The sequence below is a fragment of the Penicillium chrysogenum genome (assembly GCF_028827035.1).
Source record: "Penicillium chrysogenum strain IBT 35668 chromosome Unknown utg000005l_segment0_segment0, whole genome shotgun sequence".
NCBI lineage: Eukaryota > Fungi > Ascomycota > Eurotiomycetes > Eurotiales > Aspergillaceae > Penicillium > Penicillium chrysogenum.
Window position 1 is genome coordinate 2,702,454 of NW_026622753.1, and position 21,742 is coordinate 2,724,195.

Genomic DNA, 21,742 nt, shown 5'->3' on the forward strand with positions numbered 1-21,742 from the left:
TGGGACTGCACTATGTTGTAGATAGAAGATGGAAGATATAAGGGCATTATGTTATACCTAGGTATGCATTGTAGTATACAAGAAACATACTTTATATTGTATATGGGCATAGGTACACTATAAACCAGGTCTTTTTTTTTTTTTTTTTTTATACAAGATACTGGTTTGGCGCCAATAAGAGTCAGTAGCTTTCTGTCATTCCTCCGAGAATACTGATGAATCAGATGAATCAGATGTGGACTTCAGAAGAGGCAGTGCGAGTGGGCTCATGGTGGCACTTAAGCAAGGGGGGATTTCGCGTGGCCTATCGCCAGTTGGAACTGCCTTTTTTTTTTTTTTTTTTTTTTTTTTTTTTTGCATTTCCTCTTTTTCAATTTTTATTCTTTCAAGGTACATATGTAACACAGGGAACTAAAAATAATAATCACATTGTATTTCACATTGTATATTGTACCTTCAATTAAATGAAAAAAGAAATGAAAAAAACAGAACTGGGGTATTTGGTAAAAGTACGGAGTACCCCTCCCTTTGTTTATTGGAGTGGCGTTGGGGGTCCGTGCGAGTGGAAGACGCGCAGTTTTTCTCAACTCCTCCGTGTAGTTTCTTTTAGTTTCTTTTATTTCTTGTGAAGAGTGAAATTATGTAGGTTGAGTTTGAATTAGAAATTCTTTTTTTAATATAAATCCTCAAATTAGAGGGTAATATTGAGGCTAATATGTTATGTTTTGCTTATTTTGTATCCTATTTATTGCTTACTTAATATTTGTTTATGTCACAATCACGCGTCACCCTAATCCACATCGGGCATCGAACGATCAACAACGCGACTGCGCGTTAATCGGTTTGGACTTTATTTCTATAACCTCAACACCTGAACACTCGAACACTTGAATACGAACATTTGAACATTTGAACATTTTCTTTCTTTTTTAAACATTCTTAATATCCTCAAAGTTTCAACCCAACTCTCGGTCCCCGGTCCTCGGACACGGTCACATACCAATACCCAACCCCTCCTCGATTCCGCCCTTTCGCCCTCGTGGGCTGACCTCACCTTTTGTATTGGGGGCCCTACCCCTTGCGACCTTCTTTTTTTCCCTTTGGAAGGAAAAGATTCCGAAACCCTTGACACTACCTTTCCAAGAGTGTAAACCAAAAAGTGAAACATTCCACACATATCGCGCAACTCTTGTTATCTTTGGGTATCAACCCCCATCAAGGTGAAACAGCGCAGACAGGCACGCGTTGTGTTTGTCCAGGGAGAAGTTGAATTCCCTTGGAGTCCGCAATGGAAGTGGTGTGAGTCAGTTGTGAACTTGCCAATCGCACCTGCCAACATTTGGGAAACATTCCATCGTGCCTTCCTTTGAAATCGGATATCATATATCGAATATCTTTGATATCCTTGGCTTCCTCTCTTGCCCTTTCTGGACGCGTTGTTGATTTGAACGCGTCAACAATTGGAACCCTTGGGAAGCTCTCTAAACCTTTGACGAATTTCCTCGGGGGTATCTAGATCTCTTAAGATATCCAGAGCGCATTTAGTTGTGACGCGCTCTTCATTCTGGACTTGCGCGGTGCGTTTTGACACATTCCCCCGCGATGGTCGCGACCTTTTCGCCGCACCGGGACTCCGGTGGCACACTTCATCTGCCATCGCACTCGGGAATCCATCACGTTGACGCCAGCTCTGCGATCCGCCAACTGAGACGCTCACTTTCGCGCTCCCCTCAAAGAGTTCAAACTTCTTTCTCAACCCACGTACTCATTCCCCTTCTAAATCTGCCTACATCTCTTCTCCCTTGTCGCCTTCACGGCGCGCTTCGCAGAACAATTTTGTTCTCTTCCCATCTCACCAATCTCATCAGTCGCCTCTCGCTGTGCCTTACCCTCCCAGCGCGAAGATTAGTAGGCCGGCTATGCGTCGACGCACATCACCCCGCAGTCCGGCCAAACGCGCTTTAAGTGTTTCGACTGATGGTGGTAACGCGACTCCAACCCAACCCGCCTCTTTGCCCTCTGGTGAAGAAAATGACTTGACTCTCGACGACCTTGTCGCGCCAAAGCAAAGTACTACCCCAGACAGTCCTTGTTTTATTAACACTCCTTCTGCCCCTTTGGGCGAATCGACTTTTGCGCCGCGACCAACGTTGTCGCGCATTGAAAAACGACGTAGTGGGACCTTTGGTAGCTTTGCGACTGGCAGTCCCTTGAAGCGCAGCGACGGGATTATGAACTTGGACCAAGCATCGCGAGGCAGCCCCTCTGCAAAGCGACGCAGCGTGCACACTCCCAACTGCTCAGCCGAATTTAGCATTTTCGACAACGAAGTTGGGAATACGACCCCAGAGGGCTCTCCGACGCGCAACGAAATTCCCTCGTTCCCAACGCCTGTCCAGCCACACAGTCCATTTGCGACAATCCCTAAGCGCTCATCTTCTCTACGACGCTCGACCCTACAGCAGCGCGGCGATCGACCGCTCTTTGGGCGACCCAGGGCCGTGGATGATTCAACCGACGCATCACCACCTGAGACGCCATTGTCTGTTAGGCCGCGAATGTCATTTGATAGCAGCCTATTCCAGCCAGGCAGCGAAAACATTTTCTCTCCTAGGCCTCCGGCCAGCCCTCTTTTCAACTCCCCCGTCAATCCTCCCGCCAACCCCACCGCCAACACTACTCAACCCCCTCGGCCTACTGCTCATCCTCTCTCTCGCACTATTACTCAGTCCTCTTCTGGATCTAGTATTGAGGATTCCCCCACCCATGAACCAGCTCACAAGCCCGAGGGCCGACGACCAATGTTCAACTTCTCCAAGTCTCTGCCCGCCGGGGCTACTCGTCCTGCCCCCGTGACTCGGATCGTACGAGAAGACACAGCAGAGACGTTTGCTACCCCGGATAACTTCAGGCTAGTGAAGCCTCTACCCGCGGCATTCATGTCCACTGGTCTTATCTCCAAGAAAAACCGCAATGCGGAGGAGAGTTCCGGATTTAACAAGAACATGCCCGACACACCATGCAAGCGGCCTGTTAACCTTTTCACTGCGGGTCCAAACCCCACGGACCGATTGTTTGACAAGTCACGTCTGGTTCATCAGTCAGATGCAGTCTCCGCCTCTCCATTTAACCCACCTACTACCTCGCGCCCCAAGCCAAGTCCCTTCGCTCGAGGCATGGGAATCTTCGGTAGCAGCTTTAATCGGCCCGAGGCCTCGCGGCGTGGAAGTTTCGCCAGCATTGATGGAGATGAACTGATCCTCGCCCAATCGCCTTCTTCCCGATACGACAGCCAGCCTCTAAATGACGACTTTCCTCCCACGCCCACTAAACAGCCATTCCTCCCCTCTCGCACCTACCCTCCCGCCACTTCTCAAATCGCATCTCTGGAACGACTATCCGAGACAGCGAGTCCGCTGCATGAGAAGTTTCTGCAGGCGTCTCCTCACACTCCCCGCGACCACTACTTCCCTCCCGACCCGAGTGGCTTATCGATCTCCGTGCCAAGTGATCATCAATATGTGCAGGAGCATGAACTTCCAGCTACTCCAACTGGACCGCGAGACTCTTGGTCATCATTCCGACGGCCCAGTCTCCAAATCAGCGGCTACCATGTTCCAGATGTGGACCCGACTCTGACATCCCGCTTTGAGAATGTGGAGCTTATTGGAACTGGCGAGTTCTCTCAGGTATTCCGTGTCGCGCAGCCTCATGACGCATCCTTCCCATCTGTCTTCTCTCTTCCGTCAAGCGAACCAAAATCGCCGACATCCCTCCCCCATCGGGTGTGGGCTGTGAAGAAGAGCAAGCAGCCTTATCTGGGGTTGAAGGATCGCGAACGCCGTATCCGCGAAGTCGAGGTTCTCAAGGCTTTGACCAAATGTGACCATGTTATCTCCTTTATGGACAGCTGGGAGAACAATGGCCATCTGTACATTCAAACGGAGTTCTGTGAAGAGGGTAGCCTGGATGGCTTCTTGGCCCAAGCCGGACTTAAGGCCCGACTTGATGACTTCCGTATCTGGAAGATTCTGCTCGAAATGTCTCTGGGGCTGAAGCAGATCCATGACGAGGGATTCATACATCTGGACCTGAAGCCTGCTAATATTCTGGTCACCTTTGAGGGTACTTTGAAGATTGGTGACTTTGGCATGGCGACCCGATGGCCTGCGGAGGATGGTATTGAGGGCGAAGGGGACCGCGAATACATTGGACCAGAGATTCTTATGGGCCGATTCGACAAACCCGCCGATGTTTTCTCACTTGGTCTCATCATTTTTGAGATCGCCGGCAATGTGGAACTTCCCGACAATGGAGTATCTTGGCAGAAGCTCCGCAACGGCGACATGAGCGATGTGCCCAGCCTTACCTGGAGCTCGGAGACCAGCATCTTCCGCGATGCCACTGGAAACCCTATCTCTGAAGGGTCGTCTTTCGAGGACCTTTGTACATCCGATCTGGGTGACAACGAATTCGGCGATGATTTCTTGACAAGTCGTCAGCTGAGCAACCCCAAACCACAACGACTCGCACGAAGCGGGGAGTTGATTGATCCACCCAGCTTTATGGTCGATGCCAACCACCCACAGGCATTGGACGGCATTGTTCGATGGATGATCTCCCCCGAACCTCAGAACCGTCCCACGGCCGACCAGATCCTGGAAACTTATGGAGTGCAATTTATTAACCAACGACGCCGCGCCGGCGCCACCGTCTTCGAGGGTAACTGGGGCCCCGCTGACGAGATCTTGGCCGAAGATGCCGAAATGATCGACGTGTAATTTAATATCCCTTTTACTATTGTGCATACGGAGGGTGTTCCATGCTTGTTTTTTTCTTTTCCTTCTTTTCCTTTGTCACCTCTTCCCGGCGTTCCAACCTTGGGAGCATTTCTCTTTTTGTCCCATCTTTGATGCCATGTTTTCACGTCACGACATTATCCCCCTCCACCCCATGCTTCAACGGTTTGAGGCTGGGGTTTTCTGTTGCGGGCTGGGCTTTGGGGCGTTTTCGATCCATCTGGTTTGGATCTGGGCGTTACCTTGAGCAATTCACGGATACCACGACTGGAGTTTGCAAAGGGTTCTTCACCCTGTTTCACGGATCTCTTTTTTCTTTTTCCTTTGTACGATTCAATACCTAGCGTTACGAGATGCCAGAAATGTACCAACTTCGCAGGGTGCTTGCTTCTGGAAATGGTCAAGGCCATTCTGGGATTCTGCTGTATTCGTTCCAACATATCACTTATCGTCTTGTCCTCGGAATCAAACCGAGGCGATTATTCTTTCCAGGGCTGATATCTGGTCGGACGGCATGCCTGGTTGGCTTGGAAACATCACTGCTATCTTTGCTTCTTTTCTTTTGCTTTTTTCTTTTTCCTGATGATCAATGTGTGCCCTCTGGGCAGTGATGAACCCCCTATCCATTTTCTTTGAGCGTGATCTCTGCTAGTTTGGTGTCTATGGTTGACTACCTGGGTTCCATGTCTGTGTAGCAATTGTGAAATTACGAACGAAATGATATCCTACGAACATTTTCAACTGTAGATCTTATTCGAGGTTGTATGTTGTAACTTAGTAAACCAGGTTGCGTCTCCCCATGTGGTTATGTATACTATTGCTATAGGATATATTCAATGTTCCAATTGAGTTTGAGGCATGGTTTTATTTATAAGCAGTAAGGATAATCCTAGGGCTTTAGAGTCAGTCTATTTGCTTTGAAATAATATTAATGATGTTATATTTCAGCTAATACATTTTGGATACATATATGTATCTCTTGAATGTTGCGTCCCTGGGATACACTCGGCTCCAAAATATATTTCTTGCCACCGGATTTCTTGGCACAAACTTCTAAACTTCTCCAACTTCTTCCCTTTACTCTCTCCAACTTACCCTGCTGCTTGTCTCTCTTACTGTTGAGCTCAGTTTATTACTCTACTGTGCAACATGCGCTACCTCTAAGTCTCACAATACACCTTACCTCTCCACAAGAAGCTCCCTGTACATCAACCTCGCAATTCCTTCCCATAATAACAGTCCATATCACGCACCATGGACAATAAAGATTTCGTGTCAGACAATCTCCTCCGCCTAACGGGCGCGTCAGAGCCCACCGTCGTCGATTTCGTGCTCGCGACCGCCAGCTCGGCCAAGTCAACATCCTCCCTCCAAGATACCCTTGTGTCCTTCCTGGACGGCATAAATACTAGCCCAGCAGAAATTGGTGCTTTTGCTCGGGACCTCCATGCCCGCATGGGGAAGGGCGCGCAACCCAGCGCGTCTGCCTCCAAACCCGCGACGAGCAAGGCAACTTCGCAAAAGAAGTACCGCTTGGTAGACATGGGCGAAGACCAACCAGAATCTATCCCATCGCTAGGACCAGCCAACGTTGAAGCAGATCGGGAGCGACGGACAAGACGGGGGAGAGACAGCGACAAGGACAAGACTAGCAGCAAGCGAGACTCTGAGCCTCGGAGTCGCGGGGAAAAGGATGACAGCCGAAAGCGAGACCGGAGCCGCGATGCAGAGAGCCGCGACCGGCCACGGACGAGAAAACTCCGCAAGAAGGGCTCTCAAGACTTCGAGGATCGATGGGGCGACGAAGAGATCCTCGAAGACGAGATGTACCCGGAGGAATTCGAAGAATCCCCCTCGAAGCGCACGCGGCTCGACGATGGTTCCGCGTCTCCTCTCGCGTCACCGGCCGACGATATCGATATCGACCCAAAGACCAAGCAAGAGATCGAGCGCCAACGAGACCTTCGTGAACGAGACGAGTTTGCCAAACGACTGGCCAATAAGGAGAGTAGCAAGTCGAAGAAGATTGTTGAGGATCGGACGCGCGACGGCGAGGCTGCACGGCGGCGTGCACTGGGCGATGATGCCAGCGCGCGGGCTTCGATGATGCCCGATCTGCGAGAAAGGTCTCGACAGGAATACTTGAAGAAGCGTGAGACAGAACGGTTAGCACTGCTGCGGCGCCAGGTTGTAGAGGAGGCCACGGAGTTGCGTGAGAACCCAAATCTGTCTCGGAAAGAGAAGGAAGAGTTTGCGCGCAACCGAGAGGTCCTTCGTCTCGCTGAGGAGCGGCTTCGGATCGACGATCACCGTGATGGTTATCAGATGCCATCTGACTATATTACGGAGAAGGGGAAGATCGACCGAAAAAGAAGGAAGAGGCTCTGTACAAGCGGTACGTCGAGCGCGATGAGCTGGGCCAGGAGCGCTTTGTCACAGAGCACGAGGAGTGGGAGCTGGAGCAGGCGGCCAAGGCCAAGGCACAGATCAAAAAGGCCGAGTTTGTGGACGAGGGGAACTATGAGTATGTCTTCGACGATTCACAGCAGATCAACTTTGTTATGGATGCCAAACTCGAGGGCACGCAAAAGCCAATGACGAAGGAACAGCTGCGGTTCAAGGAGCAGGTCGATGCAGCGGAGAAGAAAGTCCTCTCAATGGAGGAAACCCGCAAGAGCTTGCCCATCTACCAATTCCGCGATCAGATCATACAGGCTGTGGCTGATCATCAAGTTTTGATCATCGTTGGTGAAACTGGTTCCGGAAAAACCACACAGATCCCGCAATACCTCCACGAGGCCGGTTATACTAAGGATGGCCTGAAGATCGGTTGCACGCAGCCACGACGAGTGGCTGCCATGAGTGTTGCTGCTCGAGTGGCGGATGAAATGGGCACGAAGATCGGAAATGAAGTTGGTTATGCCATCCGATTTGAAGACAACACTAGCGACAAAACCATTCTCAAGTATATGACCGATGGAATGTTACTACGAGAACTGTTGACAGAGCCGGACCTGAGCCAGTACTCGGCCTTGATGATTGACGAGGCGCACGAACGAACGGTGCCGACAGATATTGCTTGTGGTCTGCTCAAGGATATTGCCAAGGCACGGCCCGATCTGAAGCTGCTCATTTCCTCGGCGACGATGGATGCGCAGAAGTTCCAGAAGTATTTCGACGATGCTCCCATTTTCAATATTCCTGGTCGCCGATACCCCGTCGACGTACACTACACATCACAACCTGAAGCCAACTACCTTGCCGCAGCCATCACAACAGTCTTCCAGATCCACGTCACGCAGGGCCCTGGAGATATCTTGGTCTTCTTGACTGGACAAGAAGAAATTGAGGCGGCCGAGCAAAGTTTACAGGAAACGGCTCGAAAACTTGGGAGTAAGATTCCGGAAATGATTATTGCTCCTATCTACGCCAATCTGCCGTCCGAACTGCAGACTAAGATTTTCGAGCCTACTCCGCCCAAGGCACGAAAAGTGGTGCTTGCCACTAATATCGCCGAGACTAGTTTGACTATCGATGGTATTGTCTACGTGATTGATCCCGGATTCGTCAAGGAGAACGTGTTCAACCCACGCACTGGGATGGAGAGCTTGGTTGTGACGCCGTGTTCGCGTGCCTCGGCCAACCAGCGAGCCGGACGTGCCGGACGTGTCGGGCCGGGCAAGTGTTTCCGCCTGTATACCAAGTGGGCGTACTATAACGAGCTGGAAGAGAACACCACCCCGGAGATTCAACGTACCAACTTGAACGCAGTGATTCTGATGCTGAAGTCGCTGGGCATCGACCAGTTACTCGACTTCGACTTCATGGATCCACCACCGGCAGAGACCATCATCCGCGCTCTGGAGCAACTGTACGCACTCGGGGCACTCAACGACCGAGGCGAGCTGACCAAGGTCGGCCGGCAGATGGCCGAGTTCCCCACGGACCCGATGCTCGCCAAGGCGATCCTTGCCGCCGACAAATACGGATGTGTAGAAGAAGTGCTGTCGATCGTGTCGATGCTGGGCGAAGGCAGTGCACTCTTCTTCCGACCTAAGGACAAGAAGATCCACGCGGACAGTGCGCGCAACCGGTTCACCATCAAAGACGGCGGTGACCATCTGACGCTACTGAACGTCTGGAACCAATGGGTCGACTCGGACTTCAGCACGATCTGGGCGAAAGAGAACTTCCTGCAGCAGCGCAGTTTGACGCGGGCGCGCGATGTGCGCGACCAGCTCGCGAAACTGTGCGACCGCGTCGAGGTCGCCGTCAGTACCTGTGGGTCTACGAATCTTCAGCCGATCCAGAAGGCCATCACGGCTGGGTTCTTCCCTAATGCGGCACGACTCCAGCGCGGCGGTGACAGTTACCGCACGATTAAGACTGGACAGTCGGTATACTTGCATCCGTCCAGTACGCTTATGGAGGTTAACCCTCGCTGGGTCATCTACTTTGAGCTGGTGCTTACCAGCAAGGAGTACATGCGCAGTAATATGCCGCTGCAGCCGGAGTGGCTGGTTGAGGTTGCGCCGCATTACTATAAAAAGAAGGACTTGGAGACTCTGGGTTTGGACCGCAAGGTGACGAAGGGGCAGGGGGTGGCTGGTGAGAAGAGTCGGGAGTAGATGGGACATACGGGAATGTACAGATGGAACTATGGAAACATGAAATATGTTTGGATTAGCTGAGTATGTACAACATATAACTACCTACCTATGTAGGGTGAATAGCCTCAATATCTAGTAAAAATAGACACCTCAGGCTCCAACTCCTCTAGCCAATCACCGCCCGGGCAATTCAAACCGCGGCAAATCAGCCGAACCTCGGTTTCTCCGCTTTCCCCCAGACTCTCTCGGGAGGTTTTATATACGTCACGTCCACTTCTTGTTTTCCCTCTTCTACCTCTTCCACCTTTTCCACCTCTCGAATTTCTCAACTAATCCTCAAAAATGTCCAAGACATTCACCCCCGCCGAAGTGGCCTCCCACAAGACCCCCGATCAGGGCCTCTACATCATCGTCGATAACAGTGTCTTCGATGTAACCAAGTTTGTCGACGAGCACCCCGGCGGCGCAAAGATCCTCAAGCGTGTAGCAGGCAAAGATGCCTCAAAGCAGTTCTGGAAGGTAAATATCCCCCTTCTGCTTCTTCTTTCTCTTCAAAACCAACATGTTATTGTTATGATCGGCTATCGGCCGAGTCGGCTATTGAAAGCATGCGACTAACACCGCTAGTATCACAACGAATCTGTGCTGAAGAAGTACTCGCCCAAGCTGAAGATTGGCGAAGTCAAGGATGCGGCGAAGCTGTGAACAGTATATTGGGAAAAACGAAGGAAAATATTAGACACTTGAGTGTTTGGTTCTGGGAGGATCAGCCCAGTGCGGGAAATCCCCGGTCAACTGCACGGAGAAATATCACGATGTTGTATTTACACCGCTAGCGAACGTTATACCCGCGATTCGAGCTTGGTCTTTTTGATTTGTGAATACTATCTTACTACCCGGGACATGAATAGAAGTGAGAATAGAACAATAGAGGCTGGAGACTGGAGGTTGAAGGTTGATACTACAGACAGCTTCATTTATACATTATGTTCAGACATATAAACACGAAGATCAATGCATATGTACCTGTAGATTCGACACTTGTGTACATAGCCAAGCTACCACTCGGAAAACAATTTCGAATTTAGGTAACGACAACCCCCTAAGGGCTCTAGGTGGTAGAAGAAAGTGGTAGAGATGGTAGCATGAATAGATGGGTATATTATATATACAACTATACTTATTGTTGACAGTTGCTTCATCGCACTCCCTTCATCGCACTACGCCCCGTGCTGATACCCGTGGACTCATCCGCCTAGTCCACTACTCTGCCCATTGGGCTACCTCGCGTTGCTGCCCCCCGGTATCTAACACCACGCGGGGATCTGGAGTGACCACCCGCCCCTCCTCGGGGTCTTTCCTCATCACGGCCCTCCGACCTTCCCCGTTCGTGGGTCTGCAACGCCCACATCCTATTCAACTGGCGCTGCAGTGAGTCTCCCATCGCCTGGAGGTCCTCTTTAACCTGCGACACCTCTACCCTTATCGCGGGCTTTGTCAGGTCGCCTTCACTTTTGGCCTTCTCGGCCTGCTTGTCGGCCCACCAGTTATACACGGTGACCAACTCCCTAATAAACTGCATCACAACAAGTGTGATGCCAAAGACTTTGGTGTAACAACGTCGCTTGGATAATCATGACGGTGAATTCATCCGAGTTTCGTTCACCACACTCGCATTGAACGCGCCAACTTCCCCGAATCCTTCTTTTTAGCCAGATTATCAGGGTTCATCTCGGAGGCTAACCCGTCGACTGTCTCGACATGTGTCATGCCTGCGAGATTGCATTTGATGTAAACCACAAGAGCATCGGCCTTCAGCACTAAGCACCAAATCTTCGACAGGCGACGATTCACACATATATCCTTGCGTACTTGAACGAGCGCTCGGTCACATTGTTCGGTCATGCAGGGCTTCGTGTACGTGCTCATGATATGGCCCAGGCCTGCTTCAAGCTGTAAACCTGAGCAGCACGTTCAACCTCGGCCGTATGTAGATGCGCATGGCCACACTCGTCTCGTCGTGCCGGATCATGATTTTGCTTGAGAGGCTGTTTCAGGATGCACAGGAGCAGGCACACCCAAGCACGTGAGCGACAGTGGTAGGGAGATGAAGAAGGAGGTATTTTTAGTCATCTTGGGCATTTGAGTAGTGCGTGATTTTGCAGAGATTAGACGAGATTAGATGAGAAGAAGGAAAGAAGAGTCAGTTTTTGTGCGTTCTGTCAAGCTTATCCATAGGACTATGTATGAGTAAGACCTCGTGACTACCCTCAGGAAGAATCCACTCTCCTTTTGCTTTGAATTTTGAATTGATACTGACATTGCTTTCACTTTGCTTTCACTTTGCTTTCACTTTGCTTTCACTTTGCTTTCACTTTGCTTTCACTTTGCTTTCACTTTGCTTTCACTTTGCTCTCACTTTGCTCTCACTTTGCTCCCACCTTGCTTTCACCTTGTTATCTTCATATTTACTTTGATAGAACGATCATCCATACTGTACCCTGGTCCTGGTGACCACAGGATAAAGCTCGCTGGGGATAAGAATCACACTGCAGACTTGACCATATTCCAAGGAATATTCTCATTCATGGTATGCCCCATGACGTCGAGGGAAGCTCGGCTGGTAGGAGAGTCTTTGCATCATTTTTGGGTGTGGCTAATATGGTTGCTGAGACGGATTTTTCCGATATTCGTCGCTGCTGCGGTGTTCATTCTTCTGCCGGCCAGGCTATAATTATCCCTAGAGAGATAGGCAGTGAAAACTCTTCCAATCCTAGCTCGGGTTGTTGCTAGGTAAAGGCAAGTCACGAATATAATTTTCGTTTATTTCTTTGTGTGTGACAGTCCCCTTGTCTCGAGATATGGCCAAAACGCTTAGTAAAGATCGCAGCAATCTACTTCCCGTTTTCTTTGAAGGCTCTTTGTATGCAATATACCAACGATTCCCTCCTGCTTTAGTGAAAGGCTTGCCATTCTTGAATTGCTGGTTTTCCAGATGGGAGAGGTTACGAGACCTTAAGTCCTCAAATGATTGAGGTGCCATCTCTTCAAAACACAAGCGGGGGCTTGTAAGTAAGTGCCTTGGGTCATCTAAGTCAATCCAACTGTCCGAATATGGCGCAATGACTTGAGTATTCCACAATATGTCATCTTGAGTTAGACCAGGGCCCAGATTAACCCACCTTGTCAAGACGACGGCTATTTTGGAATCAAATTCACCTATTTCAATCTGTATATCCGTATTGCACATTTGGCAGTTATAGGTGAAAGAGGCCTTCCCTCCGTTGCGTAAGGACTCCACAGTGGGAGTGATAAAACTAAGAAGAAAGCCGTCTACACACGGCATCAAGTTGTCAAGAGGATCCGGATGGATTCTGCTTCTGCCTTGACGAAAAATCAAATCGTCTAGCTCCTCAACGAGAACTATGTCCTGCATTCTGATATAGAGACCGAGGGGGTCAGGACATATCTGTGCCTCCGTTGAGAATAGCGAGAGTAGCTCTGGGTAGACAGACTGCATGGGGTAGTGGCGAACTTGTGTGTAGGATAGAGAATCAGTGCTAATCCCAGATCTCGGACCATAGTGAAACCTCTTCATTGCAAGCTTAAGGTGGAGGAAAGAAAATTCGTATTGTGTATAAGTAATTCCACAGTGAGTTCTCATAGTGCACGAAGTCGAGAACCACCTTCTAGTCTGGACACACGGGAGTCGGCAAGTTTTTTCGCGCTCTGATACGGAGAGTCCAAAGCTTTCGGATCCATCATACCGATGAAGAATGTTGCACATCTCGCAGCTGAAGTATTCTGGAGTATCTCTTTCCAGCCGGTTTAAGATTGAGAGAGTATCATCTTGTGTGCGAGGAGGTAGTCGCTTTATTTGTCTCTGAGACAGTGCAAAAAATCGGCGATTGCAAAGGGAAAAGCAAACAAGATCAACAACTGGAAGGAAGTCGGATATTGACAATAATAGCTCCGGGGGAAGTCCGGCAAGCGTGGTCATACGGGGGATTTCAGAAGGGCTGATCGCCTTAATCGCCTTATTCGGCCGGGTGAGGTAGGATTTAACACGAGTCAGAGTCTTCATAATCATAGTCAAAGTACACAGGTGTTGTCTAAGAGAGGAGGTAAAGAAAGAAAGTATAGGAGACCGGTTACCTAGGTAGGTAGGTACCTACCTACCTAGGTAGGTAGAAGTAGACTTAGTAATCGGCCGGTTATGAATTAGGTAGGATTCAGGAAGTTTCCAAGGATCTGGCTCAGGAAGATTCATCCATATGACATCCATGTATAGTGGCATTTCATGAGTATTTGAACCCCAATACTTCTATTGTTGACCGTCCTGGTTACCGCTTTTCCAGTACTACTAGTATTGACCCCACCCGATTAGATGTGAGTGGATGTAAAATTCTTCCGGCTGTGCATATAATGCAGGATCTGCTGGGTTGATAGTTGGAATGTCAAAAAAGAAAAAGAAAAGAAAAAAAAGAACGCCCTTCTCCCTCCCGCTGCACGAGAAATGGTATCCAAATCAAAGTGGTATCAACTCGAAAGCGACAAATAATAAATGGCATGTAATGGATGCGTGAGGTGTGCAAAGCAGAGAATAAAGATGAATAGGCGACAGTGACAAAATAGAGGATGAATATGTCCAGTGACGACGTACGTAGACAAGCCACGGAGAGACGTGGCGATGAACCTGCGCCAAATAGGTGTTTTTGAAAGAAGGAATAGGTAGATGGTAAGTGATAATAAAAAGAAAAAAAAGAAGCGAGGAAAAGGCAGAGAGAGCGCAAGCGAAACTCATCCACTGTAGGATTAGAATCCCCGCCATGGATCATCAGGACGGTATGAGAGCTCACTCCCATGAACCGAAGGCGTGTCAAACTCGTATCGCCTCTCACTCCACTGACTGGAAGTCTTGCGGATATGGCGCTGACGAGGAGGCGCACGAGGACGGTTAATCTGTTCGGCATGGTGGTCGATGAAAGCCTCCATACGCACAGTGCCTATATCGAACATGTTGCTGCCCGCCACACTGGAAGCACGGCCACTTGCCTCAGAAGTGCGTCGACTGACACTGCTGCGGCGGCTTCCAATGCCCACGGGTACGGCTGGGGCTTGCATGGCGGGGAAATGTAGCTCCGAGGAGGCGGCCGTGGTGCCGCTGTGCGAAGATGGCATAGTGCCAGTGCTGGAGAAGCTGCGGAGAGCGTGGAGGGCTGGGGGACGGGGTGCGGTGTTGCTGCGCTTGCGGTTGTGGGTTGAGAAACGGGGCACGTGTGGTGCGTCGGCTGCTAGGTCGATGCTGCCACCTGGAATTTCGGGGACTGGGGCTGGAGCGCCGGCGCTATTGAAGGAGCGTTTGCCGCTGGGCATTGGGCGGGGGCGGCCTTTTGCGACGCGGATGGAGTCGCGGATTGGGTTTCGGCGGAGGGAGGCGTGAGGTAGGGTTGGGGATTCTTCTTGCGGGACTGGAGGTAGAGCTGATAGTTCTTGGAGGCCCATGGAGGAATGGCTAAGGAAGGAAAGGGCCGTCAGCCAGACGTAGTGGCGTTCGATGGTTAGCGCTGTGAATTTCAAAGCGCGCTGTGGTGTCAGCACCAGGATGGAGCGGTTGAATGGGGTCGAAGAGCCGGCGCCTTTGGGTACAGGGTTGTCATCTTTGACGTCGAGGACGGATTGAATGGTGACTGTAACGGCAGATACCATGTTAGCTTCCACTTCAACCAACTCAAGATGAGTTTTCTGGAAGACTTACACTTCCGGCCACTCTTGCCGAGCAAGGCAGGCCCACTCGTAGGCTGTTTACTACTCCACATAATGGACCCTTCGTACGGGGCGAGCCAAACCCATCGCTTATGTCGGACACCACTATTCGTGATATTTGCCGACACATCGTCAGGGTTCTTGCCCTCCCAATTCTCCTTGGACTCGCCCATCCCGAACGATTTGCGTCGACGGACGTACTTGAACATCCACTCGCCAACCATGGTCTGAGCAATAGCATCAACGACACTGGTCGGCTGCACACCGCCAGTGGAATCCTTTCTTTCGCGCTGTTCATGGTTCAAGGTTTGGGACGGAGTCGCACGGTGCGAGGCACGTTTTGTGTGCCCGTACCGCTCGCGAGGTGCTGTGATCTCATCACATGGCATCGGCGGTGGTCGGTATGGTCGATATACGGGGCTTTCTGGGGAGAAGGTCGAGGTCGACCGTGACGGGGAAGAGAGGGTTTCGGGTCTCTCGGTAATATCTGTTTGCGACGTTTCTGCAGCGGATCGCACTCGGCGGAGAGTTGGGCGCCGGACAACGGATTGGCGACCACGGTCTGAGAACTGTCTGCCAGCTGAGCGGGTAGGACTTGGCGGTCCGTCGCTGCCATTGAGCGGGAGGTTGCGTGAGCTGAGACGGATGGGAACGGGGAATGGCGGTGCAATGCTTGAGCCTGCACTGCCGCTCTCGAGGCTTGGTTCGCTGGGACTGCGGGCGCGGGGCTTCTGGTGCGCGGCGGTCCCGCTGGAGATCATGGCCATTTTGCGCATGCCGGGCTGGCGAGTAATCGAGGAAGCCGTGCCAGACCGTTGGAAAGCCCGAGAACGACCAATATCGGGTGGTCTTGACTCCGGGGAAGACATCTGCTCGTCAACTTCGGGAAGAGGCATATCGTCCAAGCTGGGTCTCGATTTCGTAGTGATGAGTCTGCCACGGCTGACAGTGTATGCAGCAAATGGGCGGTTGAGGAGCTCATCGTCGGTGAAGACATCACGCTCGCCATGGGGGCCTTCGTCGTCACTATTGTGTTCAAAGCCGGCGAAAAGACTGCTAGACCGTAAAGGTCGTCGAATGTTGGACACGGCATCATCTGAGAGCGGGCCATTGTCGTTGTTACCGGGGTAGGCCTGCACAGGATCTGGCCCGGGTGCTCTAGGAGGCTTCACGGGACGTTCTGTCGGCTGGTCTGTTATCAGATGTCTCTGTTTCCTTTTTTCGGACCGTGGCGGAAGCGGGGGCGCAGTGTAAGACTCCAGGCTATGCTGCTGAGGCTCAGGTCGAGGTAGTGCATCTTGAATAGCAGAAGGAAGAAGACTAGCGGGAAGTTTGATAGGGCGTCGATCGATACGGATCTCCTCGGTTTGGATGGCGACGGATCGACAATCAGCAATTGCCCGGAAGTTGGCCTGACAACCGACGTTCTTAGTTTGCGGTGGAAGAACGACACTGTTCCGAGGCGAGGATGGCTCTGAGCCTGGTGGGTGGATAGCGATCATTGGAATATCTATCTTCGATGGGACATCGTTCGGGGATAAGTTGACACGATTCTCGCTTTGAACAACATCTGTTTCCGAGACGACATCAGTCTGCGTGGACACCGATGTCATTTGCACCGGTTCTGTTGTGGATTTAACAGGTTGAGGCGACTCGGCCTCATTGGGCGTCGATGGAGGAGTTGGGGGCTCATCCACTGTTTGACAAGAACTAGAAACCATCTGAGGTGCAACGGCGAGCGTGGTGCTGTCTTTCGTTCCTGGTATGCTCGCGTGCTCTGAAACCGTTTCGATGGACTCGGGACCAAGGTTGTATACAGCCTTCGCTTCTATCGTAGGCGATGCAGGAGGTGAGTACTGGATGCCCATATCGCGGTATTCGACCGCCGAGTCAAGTTTCACTGGGCTAGCAAGCGCGAGTTCCCGGGTACGGAACTCCATGGCAGTGGGTGAGTGTAAATCGGAGCTCTGAAGGGACAGACCCAATATCTTCCTGGCCTTGGAAGAAATACTATGTGATCCCTGTGAGTGAACCGACATTGGACGTTCTTCGGGGAGGGCCTCCGGGGAGGCGGGAGCTTCATCGTCAGAGGGAACAAACTCGTCCTCTTCATCGAAGTCGAGTTCCTCTGCCAGGTTTAGACCCGAACTATTCTTGACCCCAGGCGCAATACTCATAACCGAGCACCGCACGTTATGGAGTATGACCGCCTCTTCAACTTCTTCCGAGCTGACGCTGGTTACGCTCGTGCGTCGGCGGCCTAGGCTACTAGATGCCAGGCTGGCCGAATCGCTTTCTTTATTCCTGTCATGAACAATGCCACGATTCTCACTCGTGTGTGAATGGGGGTGGGTAGTCGCCACTTCCTGGGCCGCTGCGACCTCATTCAAAACGGTCTTCAAACGGCCCTCCACTACGTGAACCTTGCGTTCCAGGGCTCGGCGTTCATCCGCCCAGGACTCTTGATCGCGATTCCAGAGTAACTGGGTTCGTTCGACGTCCTCCTCCCGGCTTCGAGCTTTCTTCTGTGCCTGCTCGAGCTTCCTACGAACATCGCCGATGTTCTCAACGGCCTCATCGCGCTCCCGAGCTAGCTCTGTCATCGCAGATGACGTCCCACCTTCCAGTAGTTGGATTTGGTGTCTCAACGAGCGCCCTTCCGAGGTCGCCCGGGAGAGATTCGCGGCCAATGTTTCATTTTCCGTCCTTGATTCGTCCAAACTCTCTTCCAATCCGTCGATTGCCTTGGCTTTGTTCTCTACTTCTCGCCGCAGCGATAGAATCTCCGATACGAGAGATGCATGGAGAGTAGGTGTGATCCTCCGCGGGTCGAAAGGCGATAAGGTATCCTCGGTAATATCGATATCATCTTCGTCTGTTTGTCCGTCGGGGGAGAATGCGGGGGTTGGGAGGCCAGGTGGAGAGGAAGGCGGTGGGGAGGAATCTCGCCGGCGCAAAGACGGTCTCGATCTTGATCTTCCTTTGGATGGAGCTCGAGATCTGGCTCTGGAGGATGGTGCCGGGGACTGATGGGCCATGGAGGCGGGGGATTGTAAATCGGCCATCTCTCTTTGCGCATGTGCCGAACGAAAAGCCTCAAACCATCACCGGGGCTTTGCTCGTTGGGCTAGCCAGAGCACTTCAGGCACTGGTTCCCATCAAAGGACTACCGTAATTCAATCATCCGATTATTAACTGTTTCGAAGCCGGTTCTGGTCTGTCTTCAGAGACAAGTTTCACCTGCAATCGACTGGTCGAAGGCGGGATGGAGGGGGATTCAACGCTAGGACTTTGTGGAACTTGGTGGAACGAAGAGGTCAGTCACAGTTACAACGGGAGACACGCTTGAGCGGGCCCAATGCCGATATTGGGGGGAGAGAGGCACCCTAACTCTACTTACTCCAGTGACAGACAGGTCAGACCGGTTTAGTTTAAGAGACGAGTAAGGTGTCAACCTGGTATGGCCGATCCCGGCGAAAATAGATCAGTCTGAATGATGTGAGGGCCGATCCCAATTAGAGAATAGAGAATCTCTCTCAAGATCCTCGCCAGTAGATCTACGGAGGCAATGATCTGAGAAGAGTTGGGGCTTAGACCGTAGATTACGGAAAAAAGACCAAAGACCTTAGGGGGATTTAGATCAGCCTTGCGGCACACCTGCGCATATCGGAAACACGGACGCGAGGAGAGTCTTTGGACTTTTGACGCCAAAAAAAAGAGGAAAAAGTGCCAGGGGCGTTCGTTAGGGGGTATATGGGGAAAGAAAAGAATCCACCCGATTAGTCCGTAGGATTAAGACTCCACTGCAGCTGCCAGGCACTAAGACATATGAGCTCCAATCAATCTGAAGATATCCCCTATAGAAAACGCTTTCGGGGTCTGTTCGCCAGAGATAAACATAGACCAGAGTCTATACTCCATATTGTATCTTGTCAAAGGCCAGGAGAAGCCGATTATCTGGAAACAAAGGAACAAAGAAAGGTAAAAAAGAGGATTAAAATGGAGCCGTAATCTCGAGAGAGCGAGCTAGTATTGATCAAAAGGGTCGACAGTCCACTGAAAAAGGAAAATGAGTGTGCTGGGAATCATAAATTAACTGCCTGGGATTCTCTGTAGGTGCGCGTTAGGACATGATGAAGCTCAAGGGTTTCTTGGGCCGGGAAGATCACCCCCTATTTTCCTTTTGGTGAAATCGATGAAGGTAGGCAAATCATAAAAAGAAGAAATGCCTTTGCAATGGCCAATAGTGTGGATTCAGAAGACACTAATATAGCAATGGTTAGCGTGTTTGAGAATATAATTAAATGGCTGTGTTGGCGTCCAATTCGTAGCTTGTTTGGGCGACGATCGCCGTAAACAATTTCGCATGAGAGCCGACGAGAGCCTGTGGTCTGGTTTCAGAGTCCCTAGGGTGCATATGTTGCATATTGCATGTTGCATGTTGCATAGTATTTTATTGACGCCTTTTTTGTGACGCTTCTGCCCAAGGAGACAACCAAATCGTCAAATAGTCAAATCATCTAGTGCGTGCGGACATTGTCGCGGATCAGGGGTAAAAACACCAGCCCCATCCAAGGTCTCCACTAGGAGCTTCGAAGGAGGAACCCACATCAAGCCGAAATGAAGAACCAAACTTCCATTGTTATGGTGTGAAATCCGGTACGGTACTCCGTATGGGAGTACACCGTACGTACTCCATGGCCTCTATAGCCTCGGTCTGGATTGGAGTTTCTCTTGCATATGTCGATGCAAGTGCCGGTCGCGCAATTGGCGAACGTTGTAAGCGTACGGAGTACAACAACCATGACTGGAAATGAATGCTTTATTATCGTATCCCATGTACTCCGTACTCCGAACGGAGTCATGCCTAGACTCTGTATGTCAAGCCCCTAAATTGCCATTGAAAATCGGACTAACGGGGCTTGACACGAAGAGGTCAGGAATCTCCGCGAACCACTGCCACCCATTTGCCCCACTGCTCTCGGGGGATACCACGAGGTACTTTTGACTCGGACGCGGGCCGTTGACAGGTCGATATTCGCTGATATTTCATATATCCTTGCTCAGTTCCTTTGTTTCTCCGACAAGCGCTAGTGATGAGTCTAGCCCGGAGGCGCAGGGCGACAACTCCAACGACACGGGAGGGCCGAACGTGTACGATGTACGGAGTACAAAGTATGAATGCTGGGGAAGGCACTAATAATCAATGAAAGATCATCAAATTGACAATGACCGTGATTTGCTTGAGTTGAAAGAGACAAAGTCGGGGGAAGGCGGAAAAAGAACAGGCAGAATGTTCTCCCATGCACATTCCTAAGACCCAGCACTCAGCATCACCTTGAAAAGTACTCGAACTTATTACAATGTGTGCTTGTCTCCACAGAAACAAATGAATCCCTTCTTAACCCAATAACCTTTCCGCCAGAACAATCAGGCCGATAGATCTGGAGATGCGATTAACCGGACTGACTAAGCATATTTGCGCGCCCGAGGTCATTCCAACCTTGGAAGAGCATTGGATAGACTCGATTTCACTCTGACCTACATACACATCTAGCTGGGATCTCAACTTGTTAATATCCCAACTGGGAAGAGCTCGGTAACCGACATAACCTGGAAGTGCGGGGAATAGCTGCATATCAACCATCAACATATCCCCAACTACACCAACATCAACTATCCAAAATGTCGACAGACCACCCGCCTCAAATGCTATTTTTCGATACATTTGGCACAGTAGTGTCGTGGCGTACATGTGTCGCGGAAGAGCTGAACGCAGCCGCCCTAGATGCTGTGAACCATGCCCACAATGACCTCCCAGCCGATTTGCGGGACCGCGCTGCAGCCATGACCTGGGACGACTGGCTAGCATTCGTCGCAGACTGGCGGCAGACTTACAATGGGTTTACCAGATCATTTGATCCATCCAACGAGTTTGTGTCAGTCGATCAGCACCACTACAATGCCCTTCAGGACCTCCTGCGGCAGCGTGATCTGGACGGCCTGTTCACTGACGAGAAGCTGTGGGAACTTGCTTTTGCCTGGCATCGGCTCAACCCGTGGCCAGATAGTGTCCAGGGTCTTGAGTTATTGAACCGTCTGTTCGACACTTCTACCCTGTCGAATGGGAATGTCTCTTTACTGCAGGATCTCCAGCGACTTGGGTCACTGCCTTTCAAGCATCTTGTTAGCGCAGAGAACTTCGGAGCTTACAAACCTTCTCCGCTGGTTTATAACGGGGCTGCCAAAAAGTTTGGACTGGAGCCAAGTCAGTGCGCGCTGGTTGCGGCGCATCTGCACGATTTGAAGGCGGCGAAGAGCTGCGGTTTTCAGACTATCTATGTGGATCGTGAGCAGGAGGAAGAGATGTCAAAGGAGCAGGCTGCGATGGCCAAGGCGGAGGGTTGGGTGGATATGTGGGTTGATCTTGAGTCTGATGGCTTCCGAGAGGTGGCAAGGCGATTTGGAATTTGAGTAAGATTGATGTGCGCTCTAGTGTCAGCAGAGAGAAGGGATAAGAAGAAGTGTCGGGTCTTGCTCTGGCGGGCAAGCGTGCATATTTGGGCA

At 50.9% G+C, this 21,742-nt stretch overlaps 6 protein-coding genes across 6 annotated transcripts; 4 read left to right on the forward strand and 2 right to left on the reverse strand.

The window, feature by feature from the left end:
- Positions 1–1,602: 1,602 nt before the first annotated feature.
- On the forward strand, positions 1,603–4,781 carry N7489_009433 (tyrosine protein kinase SWE1; the record flags this gene model as incomplete). The annotated part of the gene is given in 2 exon segments (XM_056715183.1): positions 1,603–1,677; positions 1,689–4,781. 2 exon segments carry the CDS (start codon positions 1,603–1,605, stop codon positions 4,779–4,781), a joined length of 3,168 nt encoding a protein of 1,055 aa, XP_056562805.1.
- A 1,272-nt stretch (positions 4,782–6,053) lies between these two features.
- N7489_009434 (putative mRNA splicing factor RNA helicase (Cdc28)) lies at positions 6,054–9,427 on the forward strand (the record flags this gene model as incomplete). Its single annotated transcript, XM_056715184.1, has 2 exons — positions 6,054–7,110; positions 7,152–9,427. The coding sequence occupies 2 exons, from the start codon at positions 6,054–6,056 to the stop codon at positions 9,425–9,427; spliced, it is 3,333 nt and encodes a 1,110-aa protein (XP_056562806.1).
- Positions 9,428–9,751: 324 nt separating this feature from the next.
- Positions 9,752–10,114, forward strand: N7489_009435 (cytochrome b5-like heme/steroid binding domain-containing protein; the record flags this gene model as incomplete). The annotated part of the gene is made up of 2 exons (XM_056715185.1): positions 9,752–9,928; positions 10,037–10,114. The coding sequence occupies 2 exons, from the start codon at positions 9,752–9,754 to the stop codon at positions 10,112–10,114; spliced, it is 255 nt and encodes an 84-aa protein (XP_056562807.1).
- A 550-nt stretch (positions 10,115–10,664) lies between these two features.
- N7489_009436 (uncharacterized protein) lies at positions 10,665–11,314 on the reverse strand (the record flags this gene model as incomplete). Its single annotated transcript, XM_056715186.1, has 2 exons — positions 10,665–11,033; positions 11,081–11,314. 2 exons carry the CDS (start codon positions 11,312–11,314, stop codon positions 10,665–10,667), a joined length of 603 nt encoding a protein of 200 aa, XP_056562808.1.
- A 2,910-nt stretch (positions 11,315–14,224) lies between these two features.
- Positions 14,225–18,240, reverse strand: N7489_009437 (putative nuclear migration protein; the record flags this gene model as incomplete). The annotated part of the gene is made up of 2 exons (XM_056715187.1): positions 14,225–15,099; positions 15,168–18,240. 2 exons carry the CDS (start codon positions 18,238–18,240, stop codon positions 14,225–14,227), a joined length of 3,948 nt encoding a protein of 1,315 aa, XP_056562809.1.
- Positions 18,241–20,860: 2,620 nt separating this feature from the next.
- Positions 20,861–21,649, forward strand: N7489_009438 (haloacid dehalogenase, type II; the record flags this gene model as incomplete). Its single annotated transcript, XM_056715188.1, has 1 exon — positions 20,861–21,649. One exon carries the CDS (start codon positions 20,861–20,863, stop codon positions 21,647–21,649), a length of 789 nt encoding a protein of 262 aa, XP_056562810.1.
- Between the last annotated feature and the right edge of the window lie 93 nt (positions 21,650–21,742).